The sequence below is a fragment of the Sus scrofa genome, chromosome 2 (genome assembly GCF_054392235.1).
Source record: "Sus scrofa isolate SSC_HxYL_T2T_F1_AM1 chromosome 2, Sscrofa_HxYL_maternal_Yorkshire_Landrace_v2.0, whole genome shotgun sequence".
Lineage (NCBI taxonomy): Eukaryota > Metazoa > Chordata > Mammalia > Artiodactyla > Suidae > Sus > Sus scrofa.
Window position 1 is genome coordinate 111,892,018 of NC_139384.1, and position 20,998 is coordinate 111,913,015.

The following is a 20,998-nucleotide window of genomic DNA, read 5'->3' on the forward strand; positions in this document are numbered from 1 at the left end:
TCTCCACACCCTCTCCAGCACTTATTGTTTGTAGACTTTTGGATGATGGCCATTCTGGCTGGTGTAAGGTGGTACCTCAGAGTGGTTTTGATTTGCTTTTCTCTAATAATGAGTGATGCTGAACATCTTTTCATGTGTTTTTTGGCCATCCTTATGTCTTCTTTGGAGAACTGTCTGTCTAGATCTTCTGCCTATTTTTCGATGGGATTGTTTGTTTTTTTTGGTATGGAGCTGCAGAAGGTGTTTATAAATTTTGGAGATTAGTCCCTTGTCAGATGATTCATTTGCAAAGATTTTCTCCCATTCTGTGGGTTGTCTTTTCGTTTTGTTTAGGATTTCCTTTGCTGTGCAGAAACGTTTAAGTTTAATTAGGTCCCATTTGTTTATTTTTGTTTTTACTGTCATTACTCTAAGAGGTGGATCTGAGAAGATGTTGCTGTCATTTATGTCAGAGAGTGTTTTCCTCTAAGAGTTTTATAGTGTCTGGTCTTATATCTAGGTCTTTAATCCATTTGGAGTTTATTTTTGTATATGATGTTAGGGAGTGTTCTAATAAATCTGTATTATAAAAGAAAAATTAACTGTCATGAGTTTAACAGGGTTTAATTTTTTTTCCATTTTTTAAAGTTTTATTGCAGTATAGATGATTTATAAATTGGGATGATTTCTGCTGTACAACAAAGTGATTCAGTTACACAAATATAAACTTCCATTCTTTTTCAGATTCTTTTTCCATATAGGTTATCACAGAATGTTGGGTGGAGTTCCCTGTGCTAAACAGAATGTCCCCATTGGCCATTCTGTATACCACAGTGTGCATACACCAACCTCACATCCCCAGTTCATCCCTCCTTCTACAGCCATCTGTCCCCCTTTGATAACCACAGTTTATTTACAAAGTCTGTGAGGCTGTTCCTGTTCTGCAGTAAGTTCATTTGTATCTTTTTTTAGATGCCACGTGTAAGTGATATATGATGTTTGTTTTTCTGCCACGTGTAAGTGATATATGATGTTTGTTTTTCACTCTCTAACTTCACTTAGTATGATAATCTCTAAATCCATCCATGTTGCTGCAAATGGCATTATTTTACTCTTTGTTATGACTGAGTAATATTCCATTGTATACATGTACCACATCTTTATACAGCGTATATATGGGTCTTGTTTTGTATCCATTTGGCCAGTCTACATCTTTTGATTGGAGCAGTTAGTACATTTACATTTAGTTTATTGATATGTATGTTCTTATTGCTGTTTTATTAATTGTTTTGGGTTTATTCTTGTTCTTTTTTCTTCCCTTCTTCTTTTGTTCTCTTGTGGTTTGATGACTGTCTTTAGTGTTGTGTTCGAATCGCTTTTTTCTTATTTGTGTGCATCTCTATTGTAGATTTTTGCTTTGCAGTTACCAAAGGTTTTGGTATAGGAGTCTATAGAGAGAGAGAGAGTGATATAGAGTCATTTCTAGCTATCTATATATAGATATATACACTAGATTTTTTTAAGTTGGCCCGTCTCTTAATTGCAAATGCATTTCCAGGATCCTGCATTTGTCCCTTCCTCTTATCACAATTGCTGGTTTTGGTATCATATTTGTGTGTATATGATTTCCTACCTTTAATGTATGTGTGCCTTTACTGGTGAGCCTTCTCATTTGTAATTTTCTTGTTTCTAATTGTGGTCTTTTATTTCCTTCCTAGAGAAGTTCGTTTACTATTTGTTTTAAAGCTGGTTTGGTGGTGCTGAATTCTCTTAGCATTTGCTTGTCTGTAAACTTTTTTTTTTTTTTTTTTTTTGTCTTTTTGCTATTTCTTGGGCCGCTCCCGTGGCATATGGAGGTTCCCAGGCTAGGGGTCGAATCGGAGGTCTAATCCCAGGCTAGGGTTCTAATCCCACAGCAACGTGGGATCCAAGCCACGTCTGCAACCTACACCACAGCTCACGGCAACGCCGGATCGTTAACCCACTGAGCAAGGGCAGGGACCGAACCCGCAACCTCATGGTTCCTAGTCAGATTCGTTAACCACTGCGCCATGACGGGAACTCCTTGTCTGTAAACTTTTGATTTCTCCTTCAAATCTAAATGAAAGCCTTACTGTGTAGAGTATTCTTATTTGGAGGTTTTTTCCTTTCATTACTTTAAATATATTGTGCCATTCCCTTCTGGCCTGTAGGGTTTCTGCTGAAAAATCAGATGATAATCTTATTAGGGTTATCTTGTGTTTTGTTTGTTTTATCTAGCTGCTTTCAGTATTTGCTCTTTGTCTTTAATGTTGGTCAGTTTGATTATTATGTCTCAGGATGTTCCTCCCTCAATTTTATTCTATATGGTATTCTTTGTGTTTCCTGGATTTGATTAAGTGATTCCTTTTCCATGTTAAGGAAGTTTTCAGCTATTTTCTATACAAGTATTTTCTCTGTTTTTTTTTCTCTTTCTCTTTTTCTGGCATCCCTATAATGTGAATGTTGGTACATTTAAAGTTGTCTCCCAGTTCTCTTGGACTGTCCTCAATTCTTTCCATTCTTTTTTCCTTATTCTGTTCCACGTCACTGATTTCTACCAGTCTGACTCCAGCCTCACTTTTTTGTTCTTCTGCCTCCTATATTATGCTATTGGTTCCTTCTGGTGTATTTTTTTATATTAGTTATAATGTTGATCATCTTTGCTTATTGAATCTTTGAACTCTATTCCTATCTAATTTATAAATTTTTGCTTCTCTCTTTTTTTTTTTTTTTTTTCCCTGAGATCTTGGATCATCTTTACTAGCATTACTCTGAAGTCTTTTTTCAGATAGGTTGCTTATCTCCACTTGGCAGTTCTTCTGGGGTTTTGTCTTGTTCTTTCATCTGGCTCATATTTCTCTGACTTTTCATTTTGTATACCTTTTTGTGTGGTCTCCTCTTGCTTCTGGTGTCTGCCCCCTTCTGGGTGAAGTTGGTACAGGGCCCTGTTGCAATGCTTCTTGTTAGGGGTTGGTGCCTGGCCACTGGTAGATTGAGCTGAGTCTTGTCCCTCTGGTGTGTGGGGCTTTGTCTCTGGGCGTGATTAGAGGCAGCTGTGTGCCTTGGACTGTAGGCAGCCTGTTTGCTGATGAGTGGAGCTATGTTACCATCCTGTTTGTTGTTTGGCCTGAGACTTCTCAGCCCTGATGGGTGGAGCCGAATGTTTCTAAAATGGCAGCCTCCAGAGGAGCTCACACTGATTATTTCTCCTAGGACTTGGCCTCCAATGCCCTGCCACCACAGTGAGCCCCAGACACCTCCTACTCTCCCAGGAGACCCTCTAAGACCTGCCAGTGGCCCTGATCCAGATTCTTATAGAGTCCCTGCTTTGCCCTGGGGCCCGGTGCACATGAATCCCTGTACATGCCCTCCTAAAAGTTTCCTCCAGTCCTGTAGACCTCCTGAGCACAAGCCCTATTGGCCTTCAATGCTAGGAGCTCCAGGGGCTCCTCCTCCCAATGCCAGATTCCTAGGCATAGGAACCTGACAAGGGGCCCCAAATTCTCACTCCTGTGGGAAAGCCTTTGCCATATATTTTCCAGTCTGTGGCTCACCCACCCAGTGGTTATGGGATTGCTTATATCTTGAAAGCACCCCTCCTACCATCTTGATATTACCTCTTCTTTGATTTGGGTATAGGGTATCTTTTTTTTTTTTTTTGTAGCTTCCAATCTATTTTGTTGATAGACGTTCAACATTTAGTTGTAATTTTGATGTTTTTGTGAGAGGAGATGAGCTTGGGCCCTTCTTCTACTCTGTAATCTTGTCCCTGGTTTTTTTTCTTCTTTTTAGAGCTGCCCTTGCAGCATATGGAAGTTCCCAAGCTAGGGGCCTATGCCACAGCCACAGCATCACGGGATCCAGGCCATGCCTGCAACCTACACCACAGCTCACAGCAATGCCAGATCCTTAATCCAGTGTGCAAGGCCAGGGATCAAACCTGCATCCTCATGGATACTAGTCTGATTCGTTTGCGCTAAACCACAGTGGAACTCCTGCAGTCTTGTCCTCTGTTAATTATCTTCAATTTCTCATGTTCCCTTGTAGTCCAATCCACACGTGATAAAGTTGGGATGGTCTTTTGCAAGATGCCATGTTGGCTCTGAATTAGTGACCAATAAATTCTTCTTATTCTCCTTTTTTGTTCTTGCCCTCTGCTGAGTCTAGTCTCACTGGCACATGGGCACCTGGTGGAGAAGCCGTGCACCCAGCCCTTCAGATGAGTTCCTATAGTGGGGAAAGCTGCTCCCACACCTCAGGGCTGTGTGCAGAGGGCCCACCATGCTAAATCCTGACAGGGTTTAATTTTTAAAGGAAAAAATACATTTTTTGTTGTTGTTCTTTTTTTTTGGCCATTTCTTGGGCCGCTCCTGCAGCATATGGAGGTTCCCAGGCTAGGGGTCTAATCGGAGCTTTTGTTGCTGGCCTACGCCAGAGCCACAGCAACGTGGGATCCGAGCCGCGTCTGCAACCTCACAGCAACGCTGGATCCTTAACCCCTGAGCAAGGCCAGGGATAGAACCCGCAACCTCATGATTCCTAGTCGGATTCATTAACCACTGAGCCACAGCGGGAACTCCAATACATTTTTAATTTGTTGAATTTGCTTATATTTTGTTGAGGCAAAGTTCATTAAAATTCCAATAATATTCTGAAAAAAAGAAATTGTTTGCTCAGAATTACTTGGTGATTTGCTTACTTGTTATATAGATTGTTGGGTTCTTGTTTTCCAGGTCTTGCCTTTTCAATGAAAGGTTTTGTCATCAAATTTCAGAAAATATTATTGGCTCTAAGGTGCTCCACCTGACACTGCTCAAATTTTTCTTCAATTTAGTTGAAAGTGAAGTGCGACATCTGAGTCAAAAGTAAGTTTTGGTCTCCAGCAAAACATTTTTCCTTGTTTATGTATTATTTTTCTAATACATCTAAAAAATCGTTTTGTTTTCTAGTGTAATGTAGATTTATTTTTAAAAATGTATGTCTAGATTTAGTCCTTCAGTGGCAGTAGAAATTTCTCTGCTCTTTTTATGTTTCTCTAGTTCACTAGTTTTTATTTTTCACTAACTGACACATTTGGGTAGGTAAGACATTTTTATTTTTCTGAATTTATATATTTGAATTCTTTAGTCCTTATATGCCTAAGTAAAAAGCTCTACCAGGTTTTAATACTTAATAAGTTTTGGGTATGCTTTATTTTAAAACATTGAGTTGCGTTACTGTCTAAACTTGTTGGTGATTATGTTGAACCAAAGCCATTTTAAAAATTGTGTCTTTATTATATATTATAATCTTTATATGTTTGGAACTTTCTATATTCAAAAATTTTTAGTTTTTTTTTTTTTTTTTTTTTTGTCTTTTTGCCATTTCTTGGGCCGATCCCGCGGCATGTGGAGGTTCCCAGGGTAGGGGTCAAATCGGAGCTGGAGCTGCCAGCCTACGCCAGAGCCACAGCAACGCAGGATCCGAGCCGCGTCTGCAACCTACACCACAGCTCACGGCAACACCGGATCCTTAACCCACTGAGCAAGGGCAGGGACTGAACCCGCAACCTCATGGTTCCTAGTCAGATTCGTTAACCACTGCGCCACGACGGGAACTCCTAGTTTTTTATTTTATGACAAGATGTTATACTAATAACTATGATGATCAAATTAGAAGATATTATGCCTAACAACTGTAGTGGTCAATTGGCATAATAATGTACTTTCATTCATATTTTCATTAGGTTGTATGACTGGTCAGATTCTCAGAGTCTGAAAATAACAGGAAAAGCGATTCTTCTTGAAATCTTTTGGTCAGGAAGCGAGACGTCTGGGCTTTTGACCAAACCAGTAAATATGCTTTTGGAGTGGACTATATACTCTCACAAGGAAAAATGCAAGTCTAACGATGTAAGTAGGATTAATTTACAAGTGAATATTGGCTTTGAAAAAGTACTTCTCTGAATTATGCATCTTTTTTCTTCCCTTTATTCTTTGAATTACTTGAAAAAAATAAAATCCAAATAAACCATTGTTTTCTATTTAGTTTACCTAATTTTAAGGTAAAAGTTTCTTGGAGGCTGGTTTTTTCATTTCACATTTGGATGTAGTGCCACATCTATATTTGGATAGTTACTTGACCATTACTGCTAAGAAATCTGTAGTTACTTATCAGTCTAGATAATTTTTTTGTCAGCATCGATGGCATGTGGAAATTCCCCTTCCAGGGATCGAGTCTACACCACAGTAGCAACCCAAGCCACATCAATGACAACACCATGATCCCTAACCTGTTGAGCCACCAGGGAACTCCTGTGTTTTTCTCTTTCTGTACATTTCAGTTCCAAGGAACTTGTGACTTTAAAAATTGAGTGAATTCATACAACTTTTTGGTGTAGTATTAATAAAAAGTTGTTTTTAAAACTTCCTTTTTGGATGTTGAGTTATTTCCTGAACCATTTCTTCATAATTAGGTTTTGCTTGTCATTAGAAATCTAGCTTACAGTAATTTTAGTACATTATCTATGTGAAGGGTAATTGGGAAAATTAAATGTGGTAAAATACATGAAATGCATAGCAACATACTGTTTCATGTTTTAGGTGCATTGTAAGTCACCTTTCTCCTTTTCAAATTGATCTTTGGGGGACTTTATAGTTTAATTCTTTATGTTACATCATTAATTTCCATTCATTCTTAAAAGTTCCTTTTACTTGGAGTTCCCGTCGTGGCGCAGTGGTTAACGAATCCGACTAGGAACCATGAGGTTGCAGGTTCGGTGAGCTGTGGTGTAGGTTGCAGACGTAGCTCGGATCCCGCGTTGCTGTGGCTCTGGCGTAGGCTGGTGGCTACAGCTCTGATTCAACCCCTAGCCTGGGAACCTCCATATGCCGTGGGAGTGGCCCAAGAAATAGCAACAACAACAACAGCAAAAGACAAAAAAAAAAAAAAAAAAAAAGTTCCTTTTACTTTCTCTTCTGTGTGTTTTTGCATTTTATCATATATATATTTTTTGAAGTATAGTTGATTTCCAAAGTATTGATTTCTGCTGTATAGCAAAGTGTATTTGCAAAGTGATTACAAGCTAGTTATGGTTGACTGTGTGCCGTAAGTTTGTTTGAAAAATTATTTGTGCAAACAGTTGGTGGCAAAGACGCAGAATATCTTCCTCCAGAGAAAATTTCTGTTGCCAGATTGGAGGGTTCCTGGATAGTCCAAATGAAGTATAGGGCCATAGATACATGTAGTCTGGCTTCTGATTCATGCTTGCTTTGAGACTGAAGCCCTGCAGGATGTCAGCTATTGGGCATTAGGCCTTGGGCTATGACTTTTATACTTTTTTTTCCTCCAGGCTCCAAAATCCTGACTTCTGTCTGTGTATCATCTCTTTCTCTGGGGTCAGCAAATGTCTTTAGGGCAGCTAGCTTTGAATGCCTCACATGGTTTTTACCTTCTCGTAGATCTTGGCTGAGCTACTCCTCATAATTTTACAGATGTTTTACATAATTTATTCATCATTTTAAGTTTTATTTTGTAAGGGAGTTTACCTGAATTACTTAGGTCTCCATTATCAGAAACAGAAGCCCTTTCTGGTTTTTAAATTCTATTAAGGGAATGTCTGAGGTATTCTTTTAAAAAATTATTTTCAGGGCTTTTTTTAACTGGCATTAAAAAAGGAAAATTGTTTCTGGTTATAATTAGACATAAGCTAAAACTGATAAAATTTTTATTAATTACCATCTACCTTTTTTTTTTTTTTTTTTTACTGTTTAGGTAATAGAATCATTAAGGATAGAAAATACTTCCTCAGTAAGGAACATTTCTTTTTTATCCATTTGATTATATAAATGGAATTGCTCATTAATAATTGAAAATAATAAAACTGACATTTTCACAATTTTACTAAAGCACCAGAGGACTACTACTACAGATAACAATTTCCTCAGAAAATACTGATGTAAATAGTAACAGACTTATACGTATTCAGCATAAAGATTTTTGTTCAAATTTTAATAAATTTAACATTTGTGAAGCAATGTACAATAAATTGTAGCATCAGTTGAGATATAAGAACTGGTTTTAAACTTTGCAAATTAATATTTTATTTAACTTGAATTGCTTAAATTCATGTAAACTTTTTTATTGAGGTACTTTATCTGTTAGAATTCATTATTGTACTTAATTAAGCCTTTTTGGAAATTTCCAATTTCAGGAATTCCATGCATGTTCACAGACATCATTTTCTGTACTGTAAAGCATTTGTATCTTGATTTGCTTAGTTGAAGCATTTAATTTAAGTCATTAGCTAAACAGAAGTCCTCAGTTTATGCTAATATTGTTTTGTCATAATGTCAATCAGAAAGTAGTGCAGAGTGACACAGTGGCAGTGAATTTCATTGTCATAATCTGAGAAAGCTTTGGGCTTTCCTTGGCAAAGAGCAGAGGTGGGATGTGTCAAGGTTATGGAAGAGGTACACATTTTACTGAGCTTGGTGGTTAGCCCTACTTTTCTTTGTCCTTAAATGCTATTTAACCATAACCCTACAGTTTTTGGTAGAAATGAAAGCTAGTTTGTATTTAAAGATAAGGAAATTGAGGCGAAAGAGTTAACTTATTCAATGTGTCACAGCTTCTTGGGGCAAAACCCTGACTAGGGACCAAGTCTCCACGGCAGTATACTTTCTCTTATTTTATATGCCACTGTTTAAGAAGAGGTACTGTATGTATATTATATTTACATCTTTCTGCCAGAATTATTAGAGGAGTATTTTGTCATCTCTTGCCTTGTATATTGTGGATAACCCTAAAATGGCACTCAGCCAATATTCAGATTTCTTCTGCAGTAGATAGTGGTCAGTTTTTGGATGATTGCCAAGTTTATAAACTGGAGATTACTTGAATGTGTAGATAATAGAGAACTGTATTGACAGGAGATAGGCTTTAACATATTACAAGTTCTAAGGTAAATATGTCATGTGTGCAGTCCTATCTTTCATTTCTTTATTAATTCTTAGGGTATTTGTGTTCTTTTAGCTTCCCCAAACATTTCAAGATTTCAAGAATGCTGTTCTTTTTTGATGGTTTATTTGCCTTTTTCCCACTAATCTACTGCCAGAGCATATATATCAACTCTGCTAGAAATAGTAGCATTGTTTATACACTGAAATTTGCAGTGAGTACAATGCATAGCATAATGTCTTGGTCCTGTGGGTACAGTGAGTGTCATAGTTAAGAAAATAGTATAAAAGGATCCAAGAACCTGGTTGGAAAGTATCTTTTTATATAAAAATTTCTGTGATGGCTATGTGGTGGGTATGTTTAGCCAGTGACACTTATTTAAGAATAACTTTCGCAGGATTTTTCTTACCATGGTAAAGGAATCTGTCTAATAACAGTAATTTTAAGGTAAATTGAACAGTAAGCAGTATGGATTTTCATTTGTGGGGTCAGACACACATGTACATATTTTATGTCAGGAAAGAGGAAAAGTCTCAGCTTGGTTTTGTTACTTTTAATTGATGGAGTGCTGGACTATAATTTATATGAGGCTTAGCTCTATGAGCTCACCTCCTCTTCCCCATCCAGAGTCTTTGGACCAGGATCTGAAATGACGTGATTGAGATGGGGGAATACTTTGAGAAGTCAAAATATAGTAGTCTCTTGTTTTCTTCCTGAGTAATGTCATTGCTCATATTCAGATATACGTTATGTTGGAAGGAACATTCTGTGGCATGGATCTTGACATGATCAGTTTGCTAGTTTAAATAGAAATTTTCACTGTCCTATTTTATGTTCTCTTGATAACTTGAACCATGAGAAGTAAAACTGCTCAGAGTGGTCATCTACATTTTGGCTTTGCAAAGAATGAAGTTAGCTTTCTGCAAAGTTCATTGAAGACTGGCTAAGACCAATACTTAAAAAAAGTCATTTCTGGTCAACTGCAAGGTTTGGAGCCTGCCAGGGTCCAAGGGAGGTGAGAGTACTTACCCAGCCTGCCGATGTGGCCAGTCCTGCTGTTCACTCCCCATGTCACACAACTGCAACTGCAAGGCATGAACCCAGCCCTCTAATCAAGACAGGAGAAGAGGGTGCTGCTGATGCCCATTCATGAATCCATACATGGCAGGATCAGACTGTGATCAAGGTTCTGTATCTTGGCCCCTGATCATATCAAAGGAAGGGCAGTGCTCCCCTGATCATGCAGCTTAAAATCCCCTTGGTCCCATTTTTCAGAGTCTCTTCGCTGGATTCTAATTTCCTCCCTAACAGAATACAGTGTGATGTCCAGCAGTGTGGGAGGGCACTTGGGGACCTGCATCCCTGCTAAGGATTCTATCTATATGAGTTTTCCCTCAGTAAACACTGTTTTAGTGGGCCCTGATGTATGTGCTGCTTGACTATTTGTCCTTGTTTGCACAACAACTCAAAAATAGCACTTCAGTTCTGAGATCATTTAGCTAATAGCTTCTTTTGATAGGAGTGATGCCTTAATGAAATACTATACATACGTGTAAGAATAGGAGAAATAAATCCTATCATCACTGAGGGTGCAAAGTGCAGGAGATTTCTCTGTCATCAGTATTATATTAGGCATAGTATGGTGGCAGAACATAGCAGTTATAGTCTACCATAACATTTATTAAAACCTCTTCACATGCATTCTACCCAACTGTTAATTCCATGATTTTTTTTAATGCATCCAACATGCCTAAACAACAAATACCAAAAAAATAGGAAGTTCTGCTAGATTTAATGTCATTGTGAAAAAGTGTTTATGTTTAAATCAAAGGTGTTTAAAAATATTATTTTCACACTTCATGTTCATAGTTAATGGACTTAAAAGATATTTTTAAGCACTAGTATAAAGCATGCTTATTGTAAGTAAAATTTATATGCCTTGCTATATTTCTTATAGGATTTTAATAATGTTAATATAAAAATGATAATGTAAAATAATTTTTATACTTTCAAAACTGTCATCTCTATACATCTCTAAGTTAGGTAATGGTACTTGATATTATTTAATAATTAAAACTTGAATCAGAGTTCCACTTTGGCTCAGTCAGTTATGAACCTGACTGGTATCCATGAGGATGAGGTATCAATCCCTGGCCTCACTCAGTAGGTTAAGGATCTGGCATTGCCCTGAGCTATGGCATAAAGCCAGTAGCTGCAGCTCCAATTTGACCCCTAGCCTGGGAATTTCAATATGCCACAAGCACAGCCCTAAAAAGCAAAAAAAAAAAAAAAAATGAATCAATTGGTATTTTTATAACAAATACAATCTTGTTTGCTAAAGCTTTATTCATTGTATTTTCCAGGAAATGCCATTTAGGGAAGTGTAAAAGTTAATTTTATATATCTAGACAGTAGGGGTGGCTAAATCCTTTTTTTATAGTCCTATGTTCTTGTTAACAGAAATCCACAGAAGCGAAGTACTTCCTCATTGTTTTAATGAAATGATTGCCTGATTAAAGTACGTGACACCATTGGATAAAGCTATTTTAAGAGTTTGTTATAAGCTATCCATATAGGAGTCCTAGAAAATTGTTTCATTAACTGTGTTGTCATATAGATGTAGATATAGATTGAGGGAGGAAGGAGTGAGGAAAGAAGGAGATGAAGGGAATGGAAAGAGGGATTCATTTGCTAGGGTTCTGAGGAATACTGTTAAGCAGTAGCTTACCCTGTATTTTTAAATTGCTCTATTTTGCCTCAGAATAAACAGTAATAGAAATAAGATATTTCCATATGTTTTAGTAATATGTTTCCCATCTCAATGTTAGGTCTTCAAACATGAACTAGCTTACTTATTGACTGGAATACTTGGAGCAGCAATAGATTATTGGATCTTCCTTGGTCTTAAGATGGGGAGAAATGTGATGCGACACATGTCTGATGACTTAGGAAGTTATGTTTCCCTTTCATGTGATGGTAAGTGTGTCTATGTTATGTTTTTTTTAAATCCATTATGGGACTTAGTTTTGAGTTTCCTTTAGGTATTCTGTAATCTTTAGCATGTGTTTATATGAAGCTTTCTTTAAAAGAGTTATATGTACAGTATGTGTATATATGTGTGTGTACACACCCTCATATACATAGACAGTATAAAGAGAAAGGTAAAAATTACCCATTATGAATGGGTATATGCAATTTCATATTCTTATTTTCCTCTAAACATTACATGAAGCTTCCTACCCACACACAAAAATACTATTTTGATGAATTCATAAAAATTGAATACTGTAATGTAGAAAATAGTACCTGGAAATAAGTTATTGTATATTTGTATACAATAATAACCCTTAATCCTACAACTAAAAATTAAACTACCCTAGGAAAGTACATATTTAACTAGACAAATTTAAAAATCAGTTTATTCTCTTTTAATTGGAAAGATAGATTTGTGGAGTTCCCATTGTGGCTCGGCAGGTTAGGAACCTGACTTGTCCATGAGAACGCGGATTCAATCCCTGGCATCACTCAGTGGGTTAAGGATCTGATGTTGCAGGGATCTGGGGGGTAGTTTGCAGACAGGGCTCTTGGATCCACAATCCATTGTTGCTGTGCCTGTGGTGTAGGCTGGCAGCTGCAGCTCTGATTCCACCCCTAGCCTGGGAACTTACATATGGCAGGTGCGGCCCTAAAAAGAAAAAAATAAATATAGATTTGCTTTTTTTATGTTTGATGTTCTAGAATCTCAGGTGGTGCAAACTATTTTGTGCCTTTAATACTTGTAATCTTCACTTTGAATAGAAAGCATTATCTGTCTCTGATACTATCTGTGCAATATGAACAGTTTCCAGGTCTCTTCCTACACAAATACTTAACATTATAAAAAAAATGAAAATCTTGAGATCAGAATACTTAATATATTATAAAGCTACTTGCATTAACTTGAGCTTTGTCACTGGTTTAAACATTTTCCCCAGGTACCTATTGCTATGTAATTTTTCTTGTTGTAACGAAAAGCTGCTACTGTTTCTTTTCCATTGAGTTTGGTGATATAACAAATTAGCATGGATGAAGGAAATAAAAGTAATTTATATGTATAATTTTCTCACTCTTCCTCCTCCCCCCATTATGTAAGGTTTCCTCTAAAGTAAGGGGGAAGAATGTTATTTAAGCAATATGATGACAAAACTCTTTTTCACATGCTTACCTTATGAAAGGTTTTATCTAACTCTTTGGAAACTCCAGAGTAAAGGAGGCTTTCTTTTACGTATACATTCTTTTAAAATATAATTGATGTACAGTATTATGTTAGTTTCAAGTGTTCTACATGATTTGGCAGTTGCATGTATTAGAAAATGATCCATACCATAAGCCTAGTAACCATCTGTCCCCATACAAAGTTATTACAATGTTATTAACGCTTATGTACATTCTTACCCTTCAAAGCCAGTTTAGGACACAGTGAACCTTTTCCTTCCACCCATCCTTTTTTCCTTCTTGTCTTCCTTCCTAGATCTCTAAAATAAACATATTTTAAACCAAGTGAATTTTTTTTTGTGGCTCTCAGATATCAAAGATGATTTGTATATACTTAAAAATATTTTAGACTGCTAAGTAAATATTCTGTTTTGTTAGGCATATGTTTCATTGCATCTTGGTTTTGTATAAAGGAAAAAGTTTTTGAATATACTGTCAGTCACTTTAATACCTTGAAGAGAGATTCTAGAATAGGAATCTAAACCTTAACTTGGTTCGGGATTTATTCCATGATGCCCTCTGCAAAGAGAGGTCTCTTTTTATACTACTAAAGTTGGAAGATTTTTATCTAAAGCATTTTATCTTCTTTTTTCCTCTTTCTTTTTCATTGAGCTGACTGGTGATTACTGTTCCTTTGTGAAGTAGCTGTCCTTTGTTGCATGACTTTTTAACATTGCTTAGCTCAAATTCAATCTTCCTTCAGAACCCTTTCTTATCATTTCTTTCCCACCATTCCTAGTTTTTTTTTTTTTTTTTCCATTTTAGAAACAGCAGAATTCTGGCATTATTTGCTAGTACGAGAACTAAACATTCAGTAGAAAGGATTCTCTTTTTTCATTTCATAATGAAACCTCTTTGAGTTTGGGGACCCTAGGATTAGCAGTCGCTTTAGAGGCTATCAGTATATTTATGTGTTGTTTCCAGTGTGTATTGGTTACCTCTAGGGAAATATAACTTGTCTTACAGTTTAGTCAAGTGCATGAAATAATGAGCCTTGTGTTAACAGGGTTCTACTACATGTTATACACCAGTGTTTAATGCTTTCTTTACTTACATTCAAATGTCCCTTCACTTTAAAGCGAGGCATTGTTAACTACTATTACTTCCAGTTTTCACATGGCAAATTTAAATCCAACAAGTTGAAGCCTGTGACTGACTTAAGTTAAAACTAGACTTTAATGTTACCATTATAGCCCCACCATGAGTGATTAGTTTGCTCTCATAATGTTTGATCACTAATATTTAAAACTATAAGAGATTTAAACTATATACCTATTTGAAATGTGTGTCTAAGCCTTTCCTTTCCCTTCTCAAAGCACACACAGTTGGTTTCTTAGACTTCCAATTATGCCATAGATAGGCACTTTTAAAACACATCATAAAACATATACATATATCAATTTAACATATATTTCTAAAAATGGTTCACATTAATAACCTCCTAAATTTTTGTTTGTTCATTTTGATTTTAAACCTTTGTCAAGAGACAGAAATCAAACAAGTAGTTTAACCTTAAAAGAACAGAGGCTTTTCTACTGCTAATACTCAAAATTAAAGTCTTCATTATGGAGCTTGTAGAATAATACACTTATGTTTACAAGTGAACCGGTGTTCTAATAATGTCCTTTTTGTTGATATTTTGAGGGTGAACCATTTACTTTTCTGTGTACACATTCCATTTTTTTTGTTGTTGTTGTTTGCTTTCTGTTGTTGTTGTTGCACCTGTGGCAGGCGGAAGTTCCAGAGCCAGGGATCAAACCAGTCCCTGGTGCTGTAGTGACAACACTAAATCCTTAACCAACTGTTCCACTAGGGAAATTACAATACTCTGTTTTTTTTTTTAAACATATCTTTCCATTATTCTTCAGCTCGGTTAAACTATTTTTTTCTTTTCCTAAGTCATTAATAAAGATTTTATAATTTGGCTGTTACATAACTTAGACTGGAAGATAATTGGTTCATCCTTCTCATTTATGACAAACTGGATGTTTGTTTTTTTCCTACTCCAAAAGTATAAAATGCATATTGTGGTACTATGCACATTCAGATCTGTGAAGTTAATTTTAGTTTAGTAAAATTGTTAATTATTTTTTAGAAAATTATGGCAAAGAGTTCCCACTGTGATGTATTGGGTTAAGAATCTGACTGCAGCGGCTCAAGTCACTGCAGAGACATGGGTTCGATTCCCCCACCCGGCACAGTGGGTCAAAGGATGCAGCATAGACACAGGTGCAGCATAGGTCAGATTCAATCTCTGACCTAGAACAACCATATGCCATGGATGCAGCCATATTAAAAGAAAGAAAGAAGGAAAGGGAGGGAAGGAAACAAAGAAAGAAAGGAAATGACAGATAGTATTTCAGTAAATAAGTAAAATTCTTTCCTCTTTCCATCGGATCTCAGGTTCAGCAAGCTCACGTAGATGCTATTCTCTCTTGTTTGTCTAAACACTTTGAACAGAAAGTTTTTTACATCTCATTCTATATTTTAGTATCAAATGATCTGAAATTTCTTTTTTGTGCCCATTTGAAATTCCTGATGTATGGGTCTGACAAACTTTTTTTGCTTTTTAGGGCCTCAAGTGAGGCATATGGAAGTTCCCAGGCTAGAGGTCAGATCAGAGCTACAGCTGCCAGCCTACTCCACAACCCCAGCAACTCCAGATCCGAGCCATGTTTGTAACCTACACCACAGCTCATGGCAGGGCCAGATCCTTTAACCCACTGAGCAAGGACAGGGATCGAACCCACATCCTTATGAATCCTAGTTGGGTTCATTACTGCTGAGGCATGGCAGGAACTCCTTGACAAACTTTTTTGATAAAATACAAGATAGTAAATAATTTTAGCTTTACAGGCTCTACCGTCTTTGTTCCAGCCACTCAACTCTGCAGTTATAGGAAAGCATTAATACACAATACAGAAATTAACATGGTTGTGTCCAATTAAACTTCATAAAAATAGGCAGCAAGACATAGTCTGTCAGTCCCCAACTTCAATTTACTTCTCCTGTTTTCATTGGGAAGAAAACATGTCATCAAGAGCTGCTATATTTTTCACATCTTTACAGAACTTTAATAAAGCTTCTTTTGCCTTTGTTAGGCTATATCATTAACTTTTCTGGAGTTTTTAAAACTTTATTAGCTTTTTTAAAAAGAAAATCTCTATTTTAATCCCTCTTTATGTTTCAGACTTCTTCCATAAAGATAAATTTTTATAATTTTGCTAATTACTATTAAAATGTTTCTATTGTCTTATTTATTCAACACGGTTTTTTTGGCATTCTGCCAGGCATTGAACTGAACACTTTATACGTAATGAAGGAGGGAAACAAAATGTAATTCTTGCCTTTTTGAAACTTTTGGTTGGAGAAGCAGACTGTAATTAAATTAATGTAAATGCATTATTTAAAAGTGCTAAGTGCTCCAGATAAAAAAAAAAAGTAGGTATTGAGATGAATGAACTTATTTTGAGAGGTCATGAAAGGCAAAACCTGAGGTATAAGTAGGAGTTTGGTGGAGTCAGGGAATTGTGCTTCAGTCAGAAGATAAAACATTTACAAACTCAGCTCAGAGAGATAGGAAAGAATTGAGACTGAAATCTTCTGTTGACTGGCTGCTGGCAAGCCCCAAAAAGAGTGGCCAAAAGAATAAAGCCAAAGTAGCATAGGAGCTTGAGTAGGAACTTGTAAGCCCTGTTTTTGGAATCCATTTAAAAGAGATTTGAGTACCTTTTTAAAAAAGGTCTTCCTGGCTTGGCTTTCCAAACCCAGTCATTCATTCACTCGTCTATTTGTCAAATGGTGAATGTTTATTCTGTGCAATCTACTGACCTACAAGCTGTGAGGGCAACAAAAATGATCCTGCATTTAAAGGTCTTGTAGTCCAAGGGTTAAGTTCCTAGGTTTTTTTATTTATCATTCCCTTTGAGTGTATTACCTGGCCTGTGTAGATAAATCATAATTTGTACTTTCTGCATCTTTATACCTACCAAATGTTCTTTCTAGATAAATAACTCCATTGATCATTGGTCATTCCAAATGGATCATTGCTTTTGAACTGTACAGTACGAGTTATGTCTGCTTTGCTTTTGCCTTTGCTTGGAGTTGATATGTAAAGAGACCAATCACTTGTTGTGTAAACTATATGATGATAGAGGGGTTTTTTTTGTTTTTTGTTTTTTTTTTTTGATGTACATAACTAGAGATTTAATATTCAGAAGATCTTTTGATGATCCTCCTTCAGTTTACTGCTTGCATAGTTTCAGATAATACTAGCAACCTAGTAGGTTATAGGTAATCAGTTGTAATAAAAAGTTGTAAATAACTCCTTTCTCATTTCCTCTTATAAGTTGGATCTCTATTGGGGCCATATCTGGAAAGGATTATGAACTCTGAAGTTATGTATCTTTCTGGGGCTAGGTGGATCTGTTTAACATTTGACTGGATCCATTTGCCCAGATGGTAGTCTGCTATAAGCAAGAAGCTCCCATCTCTTTAGTGCAGGCAGTTTCTTTCTTAGCCTGACCACTGTATGTTTTGGGCAAGATAATTCATTATTGTAGAGGCCTGTCCTGTGAGCTGTGAACTGTAGGACAGTTGGAGCCATCCCTGGCCTTTGCCCATTGGTTGCCATTATCCTTCCTTCTCAGTTGTGACAACCAAAAGTGGCTGAATGCTCCCTGGGGCAAAATCCCTCCTTAAACTGTTGTCCACACTCTACACCAACCCCACCCCATCCTTCCTACCCTTGTTAAAAATCAGTCAAGGACCACAAGGACACCAGAGCCTTTTGGTAAGGCGTCTGAGCAGGACAGGATTTCCACTGGGTAGCTGAAGTCCCTGCAGCCTAAGGGAACTTAGATCCTGAGTAGAGGTCAAATTTTAGACTGTATATTGCTATGAAGGTAATCATTTTGTCCAATTTTTAAAATGTATTTTAACTGTTGTTTTATTTTGCTAGTTTTATTGACTTTTTCTAATTCTTTATTCTTCCATCATTTGTAGTTAATTTTAATCTGCATTATTGTATAGTAGCACAACTTTTTTCATCCTGTTTTGCTTAATTGTAGCTCTTTTAGTATCCTTTCAGTCATATTTATTTTTTATCATTGCACTGTATTATCCATTGTGTTACTTAAGCAGAGCATATTCATAGACCATCTATAACATCAAATTTACAGGGGAAATTGTCACTCTGGACCTTTATCCCTTTCAGTTCATGTATATATTTATGTATTTCCATGTTATTGGGGAACTTGAGGATTTTGAAATGAAGCAGTTTGAGGTCTTGATGTTTTATGTTCCTTTGTTTCTTGAGATTATACTCCCCTCCCCTACTTGCGATACAGTAGAATGGATGCAAACATACAAGGAAATTCTTATGCATTCTCTTTTTTTGTCTTTTCTGTCTTTTTAGGGCCGCACCCGCGGCATATGGAGGTTCCCAGGCTAGGGGTCTAATTGGAGCTGTAGCCACCAGCCTATGCCTGAGCCACAGCAATGCCAGATCTGAGCCGCGTCTGCGACCTACACCACAGCTCACGGCAATGCCAGATCCTTAACCCACTGAGTGAGGCCAGGGATTGAACCTGCAAACTCATGGTTCCTAGTCGATTCGTTTCTATTGCGCCACGATGGGAACCCCTACATTCTCTTTTCTTACTTTTTCCCTCTTCTTTACCTTTCTTTTCTGAATTGATACAACTCATGAATGCGTGTCAGGGAAAATTGTCTTCCTATTGGCTCAAGAATAATCAGTGCAAATTAAATACTTGTGTGCCTGTTTAATAACCACATACATGTCCAAAAAATACAGGCACAGTCCTATTGTAGGAAGGCACAGTCCTATTGTAGGAAGGCACAGTCCTATGGTAGGAAGAGGTCTAATTGGAAAGTACAGTGATAAAAACCCATGTCTATCTATCTGTTCATATATCAGCTATCCACTTGTGTGTGTGTGTATGTGTATATATATGTGATATAGTTATAATTTTAAAATTTCAAGAACTTTATTTAAAATAATAAACAGTAATGACTGTTTCAAATGTGAGAACATGTGCCATAAAAAATTTCTAATGAAAGATAAGAAATAGGAATATTACCTATTTTTGGTGGTTTAAAATTATGTGGGTGAATCTTACTTGTGTAGGACTCATCATTAGAATGAATCAGGTCCGTTGGAGGAAATCAGTTTATAGAAAGAAATTTTATACGGTGTAGCAATAACCGTATTACTTATCTTGTTTTCTACAGACTTTTCTTCGCAGGAATTAGAGGTTTTTATTTGTTCCTTTTCTTCCTCCTGGCTTCAAATGTTTGTTGCAGAGGCAGTCTTTAAAAAGTTGTGTTTCCAGAGTTCTATCAGTATTTCTTCTGAGCCACTCTCTCTGCAGAAAATGGTAAGCACTACTCTATTCTAGTTCTTTTAATTTCCAAGAAGTATGTTTATAAATTTTTAAATATTCTTACTCTAATAATTGGATAGAGCATGTCAATCTTAAATCTTTCAAAAATATGTAAAAGCATGTAGTTTTCTACCTCAAAATGGAATAACTAGTGAATGGAAATTTTAAGTAATTGAGAGTAATTAAGAATTGATAACAGAAAAATTGTACAAGCATCTTTTTATCACTTGCCACAGTATGTAAGTAAGTCTATTATTTTGGAAAGGCCTCAATCCAAAAACTTCCTCATAGTATTTAATGATACTTATAAAGCAAAATTTGCAAATGATGCCAAAAGTTATTCCATTTATCCTATATATATATGCACATATAAACTTGATTTGACCCAAGGTTTTCCAATCTTATCTTGGCTATGTTTTACTATTATTGATATCTAATATCTAGCACTTTTCTTCAACAAAAGATAAATGTGCTTGCTAATAATTGGTCAGATTGAGTGCGTTGTAGTTTGCAGCAGTTCTTGGATTTAATGACTTTTGCACTCCTTATTCGATTTATTCCAGATTTTTTTCTGTTGAAGGAGGGCATTATCAAAATGGAAATGACAAAATACCAGTTGTACATAAACCATAAATATTAAAAATATGCAAATAAACTATAACAAGTTGGGCATAAGACTCATCAAAAGAACTTACCTAAATGGTATCATATTTGAATTCAAAAAAGTAATTATTTTCAAGAAGGTATTTTTCTTCTTACGTATGTCGTGTTGACTTAATGACGTGGAACTAAGAACTTTCTTAGTATTTTAGCATGTTCAAGTGAAATAAGTGGTTTCATCATAGTGATGAAAGCAAGAATATATAACTAAATTTAATGGTGAAATGAATCAAGTGATATCTTTTTAACACTTCCTAGGTCTTTGTAGTTGAGAAAGTGATATCATATTATTTTGCAACAGGTATATTCTTATTTGCCAGCTTTGGGGAAAACTGGTGTGCGTGGGACTGGAAAGATGCAGATACCGAAGAAAATAGGACAGCGGCCTTGCTTTGAATCTCAGAGGGCCTTAATAATGCTGAATGGTGCTAAACAGAAACAAGTTGAAGGGCCGCCGGAGTTACCGTGAGTGATGCGTATTCGCTAGCTAGGCTTTGTTTTCAAGTACAGCTCTTTTTCTTACACATTTCTTGAACACATCTTGTTTATCTGTGATGTCTGAGTTATACTGACTACCATAAAACTCATTTTCAGACCTAAAAATGATGAGCATTTTTCACTTTCTTTAAGGTACATGCTTTTTCTCTATTAAATCTTTTCCCCCCAAAATAAAACTGTTCATCAAATTATTGTTTCACACATTTTTTGCCCTGTGATTTAAATTACTACTTATATATAGTAAA

The 20,998-nt window shown here is 36.3% G+C and overlaps 1 protein-coding gene across 8 annotated transcripts in view; it reads left to right on the top strand.

Moving 5' to 3' along the window:
- The window catches only part of SLF1 (SMC5-SMC6 complex localization factor 1), an 84,097-nt gene that overhangs the window by 56,382 nt on the left and 6,717 nt on the right, over nt 1-20,998 (top strand). For 5 of the 8 annotated variants that reach the window (XM_021085385.2, XM_021085384.2, XM_085014034.1 and 2 more), the window contains 5 exons: nt 4,734-4,865; nt 5,726-5,891; nt 11,766-11,913; nt 19,444-19,589; nt 20,557-20,720. In XM_021085385.2, the coding sequence (XP_020941044.1) occupies nt 4,734-4,865; nt 5,726-5,891; nt 11,766-11,913; nt 19,444-19,589; nt 20,557-20,720 (756 nt within the window). The remainder of the gene's footprint in view (nt 1-4,733; nt 4,866-5,725; nt 5,892-11,765; nt 11,914-19,443; nt 19,590-20,556; nt 20,721-20,998) is intronic. The other 3 variants (XR_014838286.1, XR_014838288.1, XR_014838287.1) reach the window with 1 other exon arrangement.